Below are 17,802 nucleotides of genomic sequence, written 5' to 3' on the forward strand. Positions count from 1 at the left end.
CCAAAAATGATTATGGATGAGCTAAAGACATGAACGATTACTGTGCTCTAGATGTGCGCAGTAACATCTAGACAGCTAATACCACTAACGTTAGTTGTCCATACCACCAACTTTACTCAACCTTGTCCACACCGACTGATACGGCGGAGTGTGGTCGGGCAACGAGAGAATCCTGGGATGTGTAGTTCGTGAATCGTGAGGGCCATCGCAAAAGCTTAAGCTTTGTTGCCCGCATTATAATTGACCCTGTAAACATTACAGAAGCTTTTTTTCAAACTCTACTGAAATTTCATGTACAAATAATCATATGTTATATCCATATTAGAAGTATGGATATAACATGGATATGGATATATAACTACTGTAGACATGCCACCTTACAGTTAAAAAAGCAAGGATGTGAAAACACTAATAGAAAATAAAGTAAAATGCATATAACTGCAATATAGAGACAAAGAAATTGATCTAATTTTAATATTCAGATAAATATATTAAAAATATGATTCAAGTGATTTATAATAAGTCTTATTCTGGTAAAATGTAGAGCTACATACATAATTTAAAATCATATGGATATGCTATGAATTTCCAGCTTTATGTTATGAATTCAATTTCTGTAGTGATTTTCCTTCTATTTCCTGGCAGTAACAAAACCACTGCTTTTTGCACTTCTTTTTGCCTCTCTTTTTGGACTGTACTTTCTTTCCTTCACCTTTAGATGGCAGTTTCTTTACAATAATTTCACAGCTTCCACACTGCTTCAGTTCAGGAACTGTTATGGTCATTTTCATAATTGCAGATTAATAACAATAAAAACAGTCATACATTTTGAGGGGTATTGTTAATACCATGAATACATGTCTCATTTTCATAAAGTATGTGAAAAACAAAAAATTGCACTGCCCTAGTTTTCAACTAAACACATCTAGAGACGCAAGGTGGGGAGACACACATATCTTCTTTTGTTTGTTTGTTCATTTTTGTTTTTTTGTTTTGTTTTTGTTTTGCTAATTTGGTCTCATTCATGCTCTTTCCCTTTCTATCAGATGCAATTGTAAGCACATGCAACATGTAAGGGCAACCTTTCCTTTGGCATTTGAAAAGGGCACTATTGCATACAGGAAAAAAGGGGCAGGGGTGGTGCCCCCTTTTTTTCCTAGCCACTAGTCTGAGTGGTTCATACAGTCTAGCAGCATTAACACTGCTTAATCATAATGTGGCTTTACTGTTGTATTTTCAGCCAGTCTGAAACTCCATCTGATTGAATTGACACTGTTCACACTGAAGGTTTGAGAGCTGTACAGTGATAAGAGCTCTTGTCAGCTATTGTACTTCTGATGTAAAACAACACTTACCCTTTGCACTGTTGTACTGCAAATTAAATAAGACTAGCTCTATAATTTTATTCATCTTGTCTCATCTCTTGAGTTGTCCATTGTTGTCATTAAAGCCTTTCTCTGTATGCCTGTCAAATTGTCTTTATTTCTCATAAAATGAGAATAACAAAATGTATAGGCCACGTCAAGACATTTTGCATACACAGATGTTTTAAATTAAAAGTCATCTTCCCTCAATGACAGCAAGCTTAAACTGCAGGTCAAGAAATGTAGGAATGAAGCTTTTAAGGACAAAATTTGTCAGTATACCAATATTTTTGTGCACAACTAAGATACTATTCTTATGTCTTTTTTTTTTTACTATTCTTATGTATACCATTAAAGCCATTTATTTTGAGAACTGTCAAACTGTAGATGCCCTGAGTGCTGACCCCCAGCCCCCACCCACCCATCCAGTATTGAGCATAATACACTGCAGTATGTGAGTGCACCTACATTAGTGCTAATCAACTAGTTTTTCCTTTGCAGCATTATGAACTGTGCCACATTTAAGAGCAATTAATAAATTAGCATTATACAGCTCCACTTTATGATTGCAATTGTGTTTATGGTAATGCTCTTTAATCATACCCTGATTTGCATAATACACGGGCTGTCAACCACATTACACTTACATTATGCAAATTATTTAGCTTTGAGGTGTTTTTTTGGGCTCTTTTCTTAGAAATTATTTGAAATGGACTTGGGGTTAATGTCTGCCGTCTTTCTCTCTCTCTTCCAACATTCCCACTGTATATTATCAGATTGTAGTGTATTTTAAGATACTTTACATGTAGCAATTCCTCCCCTAAGCATAACTGAATATTTTCGAACTGCTATACTTGAGCTTTCCTGTGTTTCATTATGCAAGAAGACGAGTATGCAGACATCACATGCCCATATAACAGATATTTTTCATGCTTGTGCTCACAAAACTAAATGTCAGTGGAGCAAGTTAGGTAAAGTGAAATGGCCGTGTGTATAAATCTAGGTCAGAGTCATCAGGTGCCCATGAAGCACACTGGTCAGCACTACAGGGCATCGTGTAAGTGTAGGTGTACACAAGGAGTCATCATTTAGGAATTATATAAAAGTCACTGCATTTTTAGATTGACCAGTGTATGCCACCATCTCAGAGAACAGTCACCTCTAATCGGGAAAACATTGCTGATTTATAGGTCAGTATAAAACCTTTCAGACACATTCTGCAACAATGCTGAACAGGTGAACACATGTATTGTGTTAGATGTTGCTGATCTGAATTCAAAAGATGAAAATATTTTAACTTTTCTAAAGTAAAGTTTAGTAAACTTTACTTTTCTAAACTATAGTGCTACCATCAGTTCACATACTCTATATTCTTAAAGGAATTTTTTTTTTTTTTTTAGAAAATATGTTTTTTGTTTCCCTTTTTTTCTCAGAGCACCATGTGAAAAGATTGACTGTGGATAAGCAGGATAGAGATGTCAAATAGCTTAGCATAAACAGTGGAAGCAAGGAGAAACAGCTAAAGTGACTCAAAAATATCACCTACCAGCACTGATTCACATTATATTTTCTTTGTTAATCCTTACAGAGAGGGTTATTTCTCCCCTCACTTGCAATTTGTCATAGGTGATGAGTAGTAGACAGGACTAAATTAGGGCCTTGAGTGTAACTATCAAGCAATGTCAAATTTCTGAGCTACCGGTATCTGTGTTGTCAGTGCTCTCAAAGCACCTTAATAAACCCTTAAAAAATAAAGAACAAAAAGTCTCTACTACTACTTAAGAGACCGGCTTGGAAGCAAGTCAAAATAATGAAGAGGACTACTACTACTCTTCCTATTGGCGCCTGTCTGCACCTTCAGTAATAGATCTGCTCATCATTACTGCAGTGCCATCTGTTAGTAGCAATTTCTGATTAAAATATGGTGCCTTCCAGATACATACGTTACATGAATCACACACATACATACACTCTCACTCACACATACATGCATGCTCTAGCACACTGTGTATGCTAATTATTAATGCATGAGAGTATGCATATATGTGCAACTGCAAGTGCATGTGGGCTGTGACCTCCAAACCCATATGTATATATATATATATATATATATATACATATGTATGTATATATACATATGAGTATGTGTGTGTGTCCAGCAATCTGACATGCTGTGTCCTACAGTCAGTCAGACAAAATACACAAAATACACTATAACATGAGAGAAAGAGCTAATTTGAATTAGCAGGATTTTTGCATTATGTCCTCCTTCAACATTTTCATAGTCACTGTCATTTTCAATCATTTCATCATTTGACCATTGGTAAATGGCCTTCAAACTGAGGTACTAATAATGTTTTGAGGTCGTAATACTTCAAAATCATGTAAAGAAGATAATGCCCACACACATAACCAGCAGTACTATTGACACAAGTCAGATAACAGATAAGGTACTTTCTGTGCTGCTGTCTCGGTTCGATGCATTGGGCACAAACCACAAACACAGACTATACATGCAAACTGCTGGAAGAAGAGAAACATGAATGCTAATAACATGTGCGTTAATCAAATTTTCTTGTGAGGCTGACACATCATTTTTCCACAAAGAGGATTTTGGAGGACAAAAATCCCCTTAAACGCACCCAAACTGTGACAGGGGTCTCAGTGCTTATTTCAAAGAGTAGTTGAATAGTTTGAGAAAACACTTTCAATATTTGCTTTGTTGCAAGGAGTTAGACAAAAAGGTCAATACAGTGACGCCTGTCTTATTTACTGAGCGCATAACATAGTGGTAGATCCTAATCCGTTAGGACACAGAGGGATGGGCCAGTTGTTTCCTCCTGTTTCCAGCCTTTACAGTCATGCCTCTGACTTGTCACTAACAACACAGTAAGGACAGTCTCAGCTTGTCTGGTCCTCTAACATACAGGACCATAGCTGTACAGATTACTGTCGCTGAAACAGTCTGGGTCAAAGTGTTAAACACACTGACACACTGATGGACTGACATTGCCAACATCACCCATGGGTGGCATTGGCGTGCAATTTCCACTCACGGCTCATTGGCTGGATGCTGAAGCAGAGGAAAGTAAAGTTTTTTTTGTCTACAGGACTGACTGAGTTGCTGCAGGTAAAATGAAACCGCATCCTTTTGGTTTGGGCACAAACATTGAGTTGAAATATGATGGTGGTATAGGTGGTGTGTTAGGGAACATGATTTCAGTCATTCTGACTCCTGAGTGCAGTTCACCAGTTCACCTTATTCCCAGTGACAAACGATAAAACGAGATCTTGTGCACAGCCTTCCTCCTCCTCCTCCTCCTCCTCCTCCGCAGTGCGCAGCGCTCATTGGTTGGCGCGACAATATAAAGTGCCGCAGTGACGCTTTCATTGACTGTTGCTCTGATCGAGCAGGAGGGAGGACGCAACCACTTCACTGGGGGGAATTAAGTGAACTTTATCATCGTTAGTATTTCCACGCCTTTTGATAGCCTCCCCATTTTGTTTCTCTCCACCATGAAGGAAAGAAGACTCACGCAGCCTTTTGTATCAAAGTGCAAACTAGTGCTGGTTGGGGATGTCCAATGCGGTAAAACAGCGATGTTACAAGTCTTGGCTAAGGACTGCTATCCGGAGGTACGAGATATCTGTGCAAGTTTAATTTCTGCGGTTGTTTAAGGAGCAATTGTAGTGAAAAGACAAAAAAAAAAGATTGTATAATTCATTTTGTCCCTGATGAACATAATATATCAAATATAAGTAGATATATATTTCTTTAATACTCCTGCAAAGACACATTCCTGTATATTTTACTTTTGGATGTTTCTAATTGAACATATGATATGTCACTGCTGCTTAATTTCAATTTATTGAGACCTTATTCGTATTTTATATTTTAATATAATTTCAAATATATTAACCCATAGTAGCATTAATATTGTGCAACCTTTATAGTTGCTGTAATGTGTTTTGTATTGTATTGCATTTGTTATTAGATTTATTATTTTCATAGGTCAAGTTTCAGACAGGTGTAACTAATTGTGTTTAAGGACTGCTTGAATACACAATTGACTTATTGAGATTATTGACTTGTAGAAAAATAACAATACTTCAATAGTGAAGATCTGTCATTGTATGTAATCACATATTTCATACTCTTTGCAATTGGTCAGACTCACTGGTAACTTGTAATGGACATTTGTTTTTATACAATTCTTAGTTAATGTTATTCATTTTCCATGTGTAATGTGATTTAAAAAATTCCCTTTAACTGTTCACTTCTAGACTTATGTCCCTACCGTGTTTGAGAACTACACAGCCTGTCTGGAGCTTGAAGACCAGCGTGTCGAGCTCAGCCTGTGGGATACATCAGGTGAGGATTGTCCTCTGCTATTTTGTTTTTTAATTTGCTCATGTCTGTCTTTGGCAATTTAAAAGCTGCCCAAGCTATCGTCATGGTCAGAGTTCTTTGTTTGTGCAGCTTGTGTAACTTGTTTGTCCTCCCAACAACACAATTAGCCTGGATCTGAGTAACAACTGAAAATGAAGTCCCCTAACATCCACTGTTTGAGTTGTTACTGTTTATCCAGTTGTCACTAGCTGTCAGTCCTGTTTTGATGCAGTTAAACAGCGTTTCACTAGTGTAAAATCTGTTGAGAAGTTCCCCCTGAAAATCTATGCAGACAATAAACACATAACAGGTATGCTGAGATTACTCATAGTTTGCATGTGGAATTCAGATTATACAAACTTAGATTATTAATTCAAGACTGAAACTGCAATTACAGTATCACTGTAGCTTTGAGCAATCTATATTATTGTTGTCAAGTAGAGTTGCAACTCACCATTAGTGCCAACTGTTGCCAATCTGCCAACTATTGGTTGATTTATAATTTTCTCTTTAAAATGTATGAATTTACAGTGATATAATAGAGAGAAAAGCGGAAAATCCTCAAATTGAGAAACAATTAATGTTTGGCTTTAAAGATTGAAACATGACTGAAGTGATTGTTGTGCATTAACATTTCATTAGTGCACTAATGGATTCTTGACCCTAAGGGTAGGATCAGTGTAGACTGACGTATATAATTGTTTTGATGCATTCAGGTGGAGCACCATTGTATTTTCCTTGTCTTGTATACTTGATAATTTATTGCAGAAAGCTCAGGGAGCTCACCTATTGGATGGGTACATAGTTTCTACAATCAGCTTCAGGTAATGATATTCACCTGAAACCCATTACCTCTGATCTCAAGTTGTCACTTTACCAAAGATATTCATGTTATAGTCAATAAAGTTTCTAAAACTCAACAAACATATTCTATAACAGAGACTGAAACTCAAGACAAATTACTAGAGCAGAAAATATGCAGCTTTTCTTGGTTTTATATCACTGTTTGCTTAATACCTCTGGTTTTGGGCTGCTGCTTGACCAAACATGTCAAAAAAAGACATCATCATCTTGACCTTTGAGAAACTATATACATCATTTTTAACACAGTTTTCTACTTTTTCTATAGAGAAACAAATTAATTGATTAGTTGAAAACATCTACAGATTATGTAGACAGTTTCTGTTTTGAAAGTGTTTTCTGAGATGTGTGGATAGGTTAATAGCAGCAACCTACTGATATAATAACCTATTGATGATAGAGACTGATGATATAATGTACCGAAAAATTATTCAGTAAGAAAGGCCATACGCTTTAATGTAAGTTTCTAAAATGATAGTATTGGCTGAGGCATTGTACTCAGAGCAGGTTGAGCCATGCCAGTTGGCCTGCAGAGGGGTTGTTTCACATGGGAGAGGGGGATGCCTCGTCCATGCATGGGGTGGAAGTCACTCTAAAGTGTAGCCAACCATATGTGTGTGTGTCCTGTCTTACTATGTGTGCAACTGTGTGTGTGTGTATGTAAGTGGCACATAGTCGCTGGGAACAGAAGGCACAAGTGAGGGATACTGAGAAAAGATATGCATGACCTCCTCACAGCCTTATGGTGTGTGCTGCCTAAAAAAAGGTCTTATGTAACTGAAACCTGCATTGAACTAATGTAGGTTTGTCTGTTTATCTCCCACGAAGTAAAAACTTTCTGGACAGTCACCCTTTACTGAGGAAACATTGCATAAGGCCTATTTACATTTGCAATACACATACAGGCAGTTCCTGTCACTCTTTGTCTTTCCTTTCTGTGTCTTTGTCTTTATTTATAAAGTATAATACTGCCACTAAAGATTATTCATTGACTGACTAATTGTTTCAGGCCTAAAACAAGGCTTACTCCACTATTACTGATAAGGCTGCAACTAACAATTACTTTCATTGTTGATTTTCTCCATTAATCATTTTAAAGGTCTACAAAGTGGACATACATGGAGTGAAATCCCTGAATGGACTGTTTTGGCCAAAGATTTCTTTTGCCATTGTTTATGACAAAGAAATGCATCAAAACTTGGCAGTTTTTTTTTTAAATGAATGACATGGTTGATCAGTTACCAAAATAATTAAGTTTCTTTTGGCCAATTGAGTAATTGAGTAAAATGATCTTTGACAGACAGACCAGAAGAGAGGAACCATAACACTTTATTTCCATCGGTCAAATGATTAATTGTTTGACAGGAACTGTTTGATTTGGTGTGTGTGTGTGTGTGTGTGTGTGTGTGTGTGTGTGTGTGTGTGTGTGTGTGTGTGTGTGTGTGTGTGTGTGTGTGTGTGTGTGTGTGTGTGTGTGTGCGCGTGTGTGTGCGCGCGCGTGCGCGTGTGTGTGTGTGTGTGTGTGTTCGTGTGTGTGTGCGTGTGTCATGTCCAGGCAGGGGGCTGTTAATGTGTGGGAGGTGGTAGGTGCTACAAGTTGTGTCCTTTTTAGAGCTCCCTGCCTCTTCTTTCTCAAGCCTTACATCACCCTGGATAGTTATGTGATGGGCACTTTGATTCCCACTAAAAGAAATGTTATTGATAGCTTCTTGTTGTATAAGTTGCCCTACTTTGCAGATTTGAATCAAAAAATTCAGACAGAATAAACCAAATAGGTTTTTTGAAAAGCAGTACATTTTGATGGTAGTTAAAATGTTATTAATTTATCAGTAGACTGCCAATTTCATGAAGACAACATGATTGGTAGTTCATCTGGTAGAAGACTATTAGAAGGATCTATTTCTGGTATAATTATATCCTCATACTTACAAGGAAAGCTTCTTGTGCACATTTGGCCCCTGAGGAAAGGAATAGGAAATTAAATCCTAGTGTTGCTGTGTGGGGGGTGATTAGGTGGCAGAGGGAAGACAATAGAGAGCGGACATCCTGTCAGTCTGTTTTTAGCATGGGAGACTTCGTGAGTGTTTTAAAAAAAAAAAATCTTGTTGTGCATCCAAAATATATTTCCTTCACACATTTCTCATTCCCATAACTAAGGTATCATATTTATGTGGCAGCAATCAGGGCAGACTGCCATACTACCTGATGCAATGAATAGTGGATGCTGTATGTTGATGATCAGCTTAATAGTGCCTCTGCAGTATAAGTGGTGGTTGGAAATATATTAGAAAAAAATTGCTGTTAATAGAGGCGTTGGCTGTAGCATCAGAAATGTGTGGTCATGATGTCATTGTATCATTGATGTCTGAAACTGAGGTATAATTTCATCCTTGGTTAATGCATCATTTGCATATCAACTAGACATCAAGTTAGCTTAGTTTTCCAAAAAGAAACAGCTAGGGTCCATCTATACCAAAACCCACCTGGCCCTCTGAAGCACATTAATTAGCACATCATATGTTATTTCATTAGGCCAAAGAACAAAGTGTATGCAGGGATTATGAGTTGCATGTCTGGCTATGTGTTGGCTTTGAACAGCAGAGCCGCTGTGTAGGGTGATATCCACCAGGAAGTGAATAGGAATATGTCACTTACGCTTATTTAGGCAGAATATTTTTATACAGAGGCTTACCAAGCTTTTTACCCCAAGCTTTTTAAACTGCTTTTGCTTTACATTTGTCTGTATTTTAGCACTTTATTTGTTTGATTTTTTTTTTTAAACAAATATTTACTAAATACTATTTGCTGTTGACCAATAATGGAAATATGTGATTGGTACATTTACACTGTCTATGAGACATTGAGTTAGTTTACTTTTTTGGAAAAATAACACATTGGGAAGGTGGCAAGTTTAGTGAAATAATTTGTTCTCTTTTCAGTTTGGCAGCAATGTATGTGTCTATTTGTGGTTGTACCGTGTGAATGTGAGGAGGATGATTGTGATAAAACATTATAATAATGTCAGCTGGATTCACACCATAAAAGAGGGGCTCTTTGTTTTGATTTCCACTTGCTGACAACAGGAAAAACTTTGCCAACAGATATCATTTGTACAGCTTCCTACACTACATGTTCACATAATGAAAACTTTATCTTGTCTCTGCTCTGCTCTAGGGTCGCCATACTATGACAATGTCAGGCCCCTCTGCTACAGTGACTCAGATGCAGTGCTCTTATGCTTTGACATCAGCCGACCAGACACAGTAGACAGTGCACTGAAGAAGGTATGGACAGCTGCAGTGCAGCTAGGTTAATGTAGATATAGTCTGAAGAGATGTATAAGCATGAAAACAATTGGTATCTACGTTATTACGTATATGCTGTTTTTATAGAGTTTTTTCCACAGTGAACAACATGAAAAGAGTTAAATATCAGAATCTTCACCCTATTCACCCTAACAGCAGAACTACATATATTACAGCCAAAATCAGATTTTGGCTGTAATATATGTAGATTCCACATGCAGGATTTGGACAGAAGAGAGAGCTGATAAAATCATTATTTCACAGTTGGGACACTGTCTGACAAAATGATCATAAATACAGGCTAATGGCAACAACTGTGCTGTGTAATTGGTTATATCAGCTTTTAAAGTGCATGATTACAGAAACAGCTGCTGTGTTGCAGAGGTAAAGTCCATACTCTATCGTAACATCATTTGACAAAAGTATTATTTCAGGTTAGGGACAATAACTCTTTGACTATAGTGACATTTAAAATGAATGATCACAGTGAAAACTACTGGAGACTAAATGTTGTGTCCTCCAGTACAATTCAGGTGAAAATCTGGTGACCCCTGTGTTTCTTTTCTTTTGCAGTGGAAAGCAGAGATCCAGGACTTCTGCCCCAGCACACGCATCTTACTGATAGGCTGTAAAACAGACCTGCGGACAGACGTGTGCACACGCATGGAGCTGTCCAATCAGAAACAGACTCCCATCTCTCATGAACAGGTTTGTACCATGGCTACTCTTTTCTCTTGTGTATGTCTATTTAGTTTTTTTCCTGTCTGGGTACTTGTAGAAATTCCCCTTTGTTTTTTTTTATCTATTCTAGCTCAGTCTCAGTTTTACATTTTCTCCTCACATTGTAGGGCACATCATTGGCCAAACAGCTCGGAGCAGAGGCTTATCTGGAGTGTTCGGCCTTCACATCAGAGAAGAGCATCCACAGTGTTTTCCGTACCACGGCTCTGGCCTGCATGAACAAACTCCAGCCTGCCAATAAACCTAGCCCTGTCCGCCGCCTCTCCAAGAGGCTCCTTCACCTGCCCAGCAGAACAGAGCTCCTCTCCTCCACTTTCAGCAAGGACAAGTCCAAGAGCTGCTCCATAATGTGAATATTTCTGGGATCATGCTGGAAAACAAAAAGCAAGGACAAGTGAACTATACTGTAACTGGCTCAGAATGGTTGCAGGGTGTGCAAGGGAAAGAGAGCATTGATGTGGATTTCTACAAAGCCTCTCTCTCCTTTGCAGTATCCTTCCCAAACACCCTGTCAACCACTTCAAAAAGGTCACTACTCTCTATATTCAACACTGAAATTTCATTTAAGACTCATCACCAGCACAAAAAATGTTTGATGTTGAAAATATTTCTGATCAATTAGATAATCCTGTACCAACAGAGCAGACCATGCACATTTAAGGTGCAGACCCATTAGACTCCTCATATATAGATTGCTTTGCTGGAGTCACCTTATATAAAGCCAATACCTCCTCTTATATCTGGGGGAGTGTTGGTAAACACTGCATTTGACTGCAGTGTTTATCCATGAGACTCATTTAAAATTCTGATAGTGGTGCTCGTTCCCATCCATCACTTGATCTGAATGTCTCCTTAAGGTAATAATATGGGCTGAGTGACAAGATGAAATGTAAATTCTGACAGGAAGGGGTATTTAAAGCAATACAGCTCGGGATTTTGAAACAGCTATTCTTTAAGAAAGATTCCCCAGCTGCCTCTTCACGGTATTTCATTTGGAAATTAAAGCTGACACTGAAAAAAAAGGGGGAGAGACAGGATTTGGCAAGCAGAGTGTTCATTTGCAAAGGCAAATGGGAGGACACACTGAGAGCGCATCTGAAGGAGTGCAATGTGACTCAGCACTCGCACGAGCCACAAAATAGTCTGGGGTGGACGTGCTGTGACTAAAACAAACAAAAAACTGGGGTCATGTAATGACTGTCTGAACATGTTTTTGTCAAGAATCCTTTCATTAACCATCACTAGAGTGGTCTTAATTGTTCAGTGTTATCAAGCCTGTTATTAGCCTTGATTTAGATGGTGTTGCATTAATGAGGCATCATTTCACTGCTCCCTGCTACTTTAAGAGCTCTTAAATGGATACCAGTTTTTAACACGTCCCAGTATGAAATGTAATCATTCTGTCTTGCTCTATAACAGGTAAATGAAAGATTTCTTTTTACACAAGTTAATCTAAACAATAAGATTTATCTTCATGTACCTAAAGAAGACTTTGTTTTTGGATAATTAAAGAGAAATAGTCTTTAACTTTGGACTGTAAATGTGTCACTGATATCCTGGAAATTGGTCAAATGTTTAAAAAATAATCATAATCAGCAGGACCAGAGATATAGATATTTTCTTTTTGCATACCTCAAAACCTGGACTAGCATTATCCACAATTCAGCTTAACTGCTTATCGGCTAATAAAATGTAATGTCTTCAGCCCAAACCAACATTGATTCGCTCACAAGTGACTGCAGGCAATTCATCATATTTTCCACAGGCCCCTCTGAAGCAACAAAATGGCATTTATGTACCTCTAAACTTTCAGCTTTTTTCATGTATGTACTAGTAGTCCCTGAAGTAGACATATAGACAGACTCTAGTGTCTATAATTGGTTCCCCTTTAGCATAATTTTTCATTCAATGGTAACAGATCATTCAATCATTAACACAGATGCCTCTGCTGTCATTTTCATCATGGATGTCTGCATGGTCAGCATTAGATTCCATGACTTGGGAGTAGGTGGTGTAACCAGTGTAGTGCAGATGAATATAACCAGTATTAAACCTTCTTGGCTAAGCATAAACTAAAATACCTGATAATCATTAGATCATAAGTAATGTGATCATCCAACTAACATAAAACTAATACATAAAACTGAACCTTATTGTTGAAGTGTTTGCCATTGTAGCCTCATATTTACAGAGTATTTGGGAAACACCATTTCATCAGGAGGGAAAGACTATTCAAAAGGGGACCAGACTTTGAGAAAAGAATGTGTCTTCCATCACTTGATGTGGACCTGTAACATCCTGGGTAACTAACTCCTGAGGCTTGGAACCTTATGCCAACAGATCAGATTAACACTAAATTCCCCTGAGATGATTGGGTCGTGAAGTGAGGGGAGTGGGGTTAAAATGAATTACAGGCTGGTCCTGTCTGTCTTTTTCTTCCTCTCTTCTTCTTGTTATGGTTTAAAATATTTGTATTTATTTTTCAAGCTCTTTGCAAAGTATTCTTGACGTTTTTTCACTTAGAAATAGCTTTTCTCTTCTACTCACTTGTGGCTGTCTTTGGTGTTTTTGTAGTTGTTGATATTGTTCTTGTATTCACTTGAGTCTTCTGGCATTAGCGGCTGTTGACAGCTCAGCTAATGGAGGACTTGATGATTTGTAGGTCTGCACCGAGAGACCCGGACATCTCTGGATGTACCGAACACTAGAATTTAACGTGTTGCCTAGCAACAGTGTGAGCAGGGCTCTTTCCCAGAGAGAGGCAGGGATGGCTCTCCGAGAGGCCGCCTCACCTTTTATTTGTAGCTTTAGACAGAAACCATAGTGAAGGTGATGGCTGGACATGTTAGGGAGCAGCAGTCTGTTCAAGAGCTGCATGTGGTTTCAAAGCCATCCATGGTGGTGGTTGCAATGAGTATGTTGTTCGAAGTTGCATGTCCCCTCAGCTCTGCTGCAGTCATTATTTCACTCACCAATCTTTCCATAAACAAGTTACATTTTCTTCAATGGACATTTCACAGTTCCGGATTTTTTTCACCAATTTAGATGACAGACTTTTTAGGACCTAGAATTAAATATAATGCCTGTTTCATATTGCCCAAAGTATAAGGTATAGGAAGGAGGACACTAATTACTTGTTATGACATAAAATTTTTTAGCACTTTCAAGCATTATATAGCAATAATTCCCCATCACTGAATTAATATAATTGTTGAGACCTGGACAGATCGATTATTAAAGGAAAATGATTAATTAACATAAGCTTATTGATGTTTGTGTTTTAAATTTGTGAGCTTGCAGCTACAGCTACTGTAGTCAGTTTGCTAAAGTTCTGATGGTGCTGACTCAACCTCCACAAAAAAGAATTAAAAAGCCTCCTGCAGCACAATCCAACATCACAGTCCAGTTTATATTGTTTATGTTTATAGTTTTATATCACATACAGAAACATTTTACAATTAATCTTACTGCCTCCAGCAGCCAAGAAACAAGATTCTTCAGTATATTTAGATCCTTTGAATACCTTGTAAGGACTGAATTCATTGCTTTTCAAGATGTTGCAAGGCCGGCTCATACCCTGCATTTCCCAGTTTCTCTTTGCTGTCTGCAGACAGACTTGTTTTGTTGTATATATCCTTCTACTTAAAACCATTTGTATGAAATCTCCCAAGCGAATGTTACTGAAGCTAAAGCAAAATAAAATGTTTGTGTGAAGTTGCCAATTATGTCTTAAATTATTGATCCAATTCTGTATTTGTTATATGCTATTTTCATCTCTAGGTCTTTATTTAAATTAATGTAAATGCATTTACAAACCACTGTTTTTTTTTCTGTGTTAAAAATGAGAACGAACATTTTTAATGAATGTGTTAATGATGAGGAAACACTTTTTGACAGATATTTAGCATATACATACATATCAGCACATTATAATGTACCTTTTCACATAGACTTAGGAGGACAACATGCACTTTAATCATTTTTAACTTGACTGTCTTCAGTCATGTCAAAATCAGATTGCACTTTTCAGTTTCAGGAGCCTTATCAAATTAGAATAAATGATTATTTGGGTATTTTAATCACATTCAAGGCTCCTTGAGAGAAAGAAAGACTGATACCTTGGCAGCACATTGTCTATTTTGTCTTGAAGAAATGATAATATACACATGTTCCCAAGTCAAGGGCAAAGTGGTTCACTTCACACGAGGCCAAGACCCACTCAAAAGGCCAAGATACAGGCAACATTCAAATATTCTATATGTATTATCTGTACTGTATGTCTGACTGAAAGACCAACTGATTTTTACACTGAAGGCTATTAACAATAGCTCTCCAAGATAACAGAAATGGAACGGAATCTGTTATACTCCACTGTTAAAAATGAGTGCAGTCATGCTTGTATTAATTTGGACTTCTGAACATCCATGGCCTCTTGCGTGGCCAATGATTAGACGATGATGGGAGCGTCACAGTGTTGAAACAAACCTGTGCACCGCTGATGCATGAACACGGCCTTCAGGGACCAACCCTTCCCCCAACACACATCCTCACTTACACGGTGAGCACCACAGACATCATGTTACATGATTGTTTTTGAAATCAAGCCAATTTCTTTTTTTTTCTTTTTGTAAAAAAATGCATTTGATTTTATAATTTTTTATTGTGTTATTTCATATATCCTCCATTAACACGATTAGAGAAACTAAAAACATTTCACTCATTTAATAACATATGGCAATATATGGGTAAGACTTATTCATATATGAGTGGTTAGATATATAGTGTTCATATTTAGTGTGAGAGGGGGAGAAAAACGTTGCCATTTCCGAGCTCAGCAAGAGACACAGGCTGATGATTACATCCTCAGAAGGTCAGGCTCAGCCAGTTTTTAATGGCAACTAAAAATGTTCATTATGTGGACATGAACACGACACCAGCAGAGATGTAGATATTGCAGCAAGGTCATAGTAGACTAAAATGAGTAATTTTACAAAGAACAAAATATTCCAAACAATAGAAATTTGACCATTTCTTTGAAAAGATTATCCCACTGTGACTGTTGTTTTTGCCATTTCCTCTCTGACCTCCATTACAATATCTGCTTAGTCTTTCACTTGACTGATATTGGCTGTTATCAGGATCTCCCTGTCTACATCCTGCTGTCACACTCTGCCCACTAATGATACGATGTGGATGAAGCAGCTGAATGTTTGTCATTCTTGAACTATCACATACAGGATACAGCAGTGATTCAAGACCTCCTTATCCATTACCTTTGTACAATAGGAGATAATAAAATTGTGAGAAAATACTCTCCACTACCGGTCTCAGCTGTCATCTGTTGTCTATGATTGATTTTCTGCAGCTGGAAATGGAATAGTGGTTTGATTATCTTTTGGATAAACCTGGTTGCCAGCCTGTCTGCCTACAATGCTCCTCTCTTATTTTTTTCTACTGTTTCTCTGTCTTCCTGTCTCTGTAACACAGATACATGCACACATACACACATTTATCAAAAACATTACATGTCTCTGTAAATCAGACAAACCTCCACTGAAGGTGTACTAAGCCTGGCAGTTGGCTCCGAGGCACAATTTTACTGCTCAGCTGTAGTCCTCTGGAAAAGAAAGCACCTTTTTGGATAAGAATTGCTTTTGCTTCAGAATATGTTTAAAGAGATACTTATCAATAACTGGCTTTCCTGATTAGAAGATTGATACTACGTCTCATGTGTGTACGGTGTAGAGCCGGATGAAACTCATGGCTAGAAGCAGATCAATGGTTTCTTCCAGTTTACAGTCTTTATGCTAAGCTAAGCTGCTGGAGCTGTGTCTGTGCAGATATAAGAATGGTGCTGATCTTTTTATTGAACTCTCACCAAGAGAGAGAATAGGTGTATTTAGCAAAATGCAAAACTCTTCTCTTAAAGCAACTCTTTGGAGTTTTTAACCAGTTAAAAAAACTGTTCAGTGTTTTGAGAAATATATTTACATATACTTAACTGCTCATTATATATGATAACATGCATCAATATTCTGATTTGCTTTTTCAAAGAGGTCAAGATGTGCTTTAAAATCTGCATACATAAAATGTATAATATACAAATAAATCATATGAAATATATATTTATATATAACATATAAATAAATAATATGACCATTACATCCATGTCAGTTTCTGAAAATCAACCCATATTTGACAATAGATTTGTACAGGCCAACACAACACACTGACATATTTGAACTAATGAACAGGTCAGCGGCAAGTGATCTGTGCAGTCTAGATATTTGTCACTTCCTGGATGGATAGGTGCCTGCAGCAGAGACGGTGACACTGCTGAGGATCAGGATCAGGAACCAGACAGAGAATAATTTAGAGAAGAGTGCTGCCATCTGAAACCCTCTCAGGGAGAGAGAGAAAATGGTTTCAGTATAGCGAGGCTCGTTACCACATAAGCATGTCATCTATCAGACATGGCAGTGTAGACAGACTTCAAAACACACACATGATGCTGTCTCGCACACATTCATACAACCTATCAGACTTCTCTAGTGCCGCTGCAGTAGAAAAGAAAGCAGGGCTGATGAGAGGAGGGGGTTTGCAAAGCTATGCTGCCTGCTTACTGATGAGCTATCTGTAGGCTGACATATAGGTTACATCCCCTCATATGCCTGCACACACATAAAAACTCGCACTTGCTGTAACACTGAGCTTTGCCACAGCTGTCTTGACAGTGTCGTAACTCCTATCGCCGAATGGAAAATGGGGTTGTATGTCAAAGCCTCAGTTGGGTGATGAGTAGAGAAAAGGATATCCCATCTGGAATCTGCCTCTGTGTGGTTCAGTTCTGCAGCCATTTCCACATTTTTAGATATTTTCCTAACTACTGCATGTCTACATATATGAACTATGAAGCAATAGTTCAAGATTTTGGGACATATGCTTATTTGCTTTCTTACAGAGAGTTCGATGAGAACATTAACATCACAGTCATGCCTGTCTCTTTAACAACATGGCTACAGACAGCTTAGGAAAAAAACTGGAAGGAGCTATCTGGCTCTGCCCAAAGAAAATCCACCAACAAGCATTTCTAGAGCTCACAATTTAATGTGTTACATCTAATTTGTTTTTTCCTGTAAAT

The 17,802-nt window shown here is 37.8% G+C and overlaps 1 protein-coding gene across 1 annotated transcript; it reads left to right on the forward strand.

The window, feature by feature from the left end:
- Positions 1-4,775: 4,775 nt before the first annotated feature.
- Positions 4,776-12,188, forward strand: LOC113146253 (rho-related GTP-binding protein Rho6-like). Its single transcript, XM_026333632.1, has 5 exons — positions 4,776-5,000; positions 5,649-5,736; positions 9,790-9,899; positions 10,494-10,628; positions 10,769-12,188. The coding sequence occupies exons 1-5, from the start codon at positions 4,881-4,883 to the stop codon at positions 11,012-11,014; spliced, it is 699 nt and encodes a 232-aa protein (XP_026189417.1). The 5' UTR covers positions 4,776-4,880; the 3' UTR covers positions 11,015-12,188.
- Positions 12,189-17,802: the final 5,614 nt, after the last annotated feature.

This window comes from Mastacembelus armatus, chromosome 7 (assembly GCF_900324485.2).
Source record: "Mastacembelus armatus chromosome 7, fMasArm1.2, whole genome shotgun sequence".
In the NCBI taxonomy this organism is placed as follows: domain Eukaryota; kingdom Metazoa; phylum Chordata; class Actinopteri; order Synbranchiformes; family Mastacembelidae; genus Mastacembelus; species Mastacembelus armatus.

Bases quoted from the DNA above. Each gene is read 5' to 3' on its own strand.
- LOC113146253 (XM_026333632.1), top strand. From the start codon at position 4,881: ATGAAGGAAAGAAGACTCACGCAGCCTTTTGTATCAAAGTGCAAACTA. The intron at 5,001-5,648 runs GTACGAGATATC...GTTCACTTCTAG, and splicing joins CTAAGGACTGCTATCCGGAG to ACTTATGTCCCTACCGTGTT. The intron at 10,629-10,768 runs GTTTGTACCATG...CTCACATTGTAG, and splicing joins CTCCCATCTCTCATGAACAG to GGCACATCATTGGCCAAACA.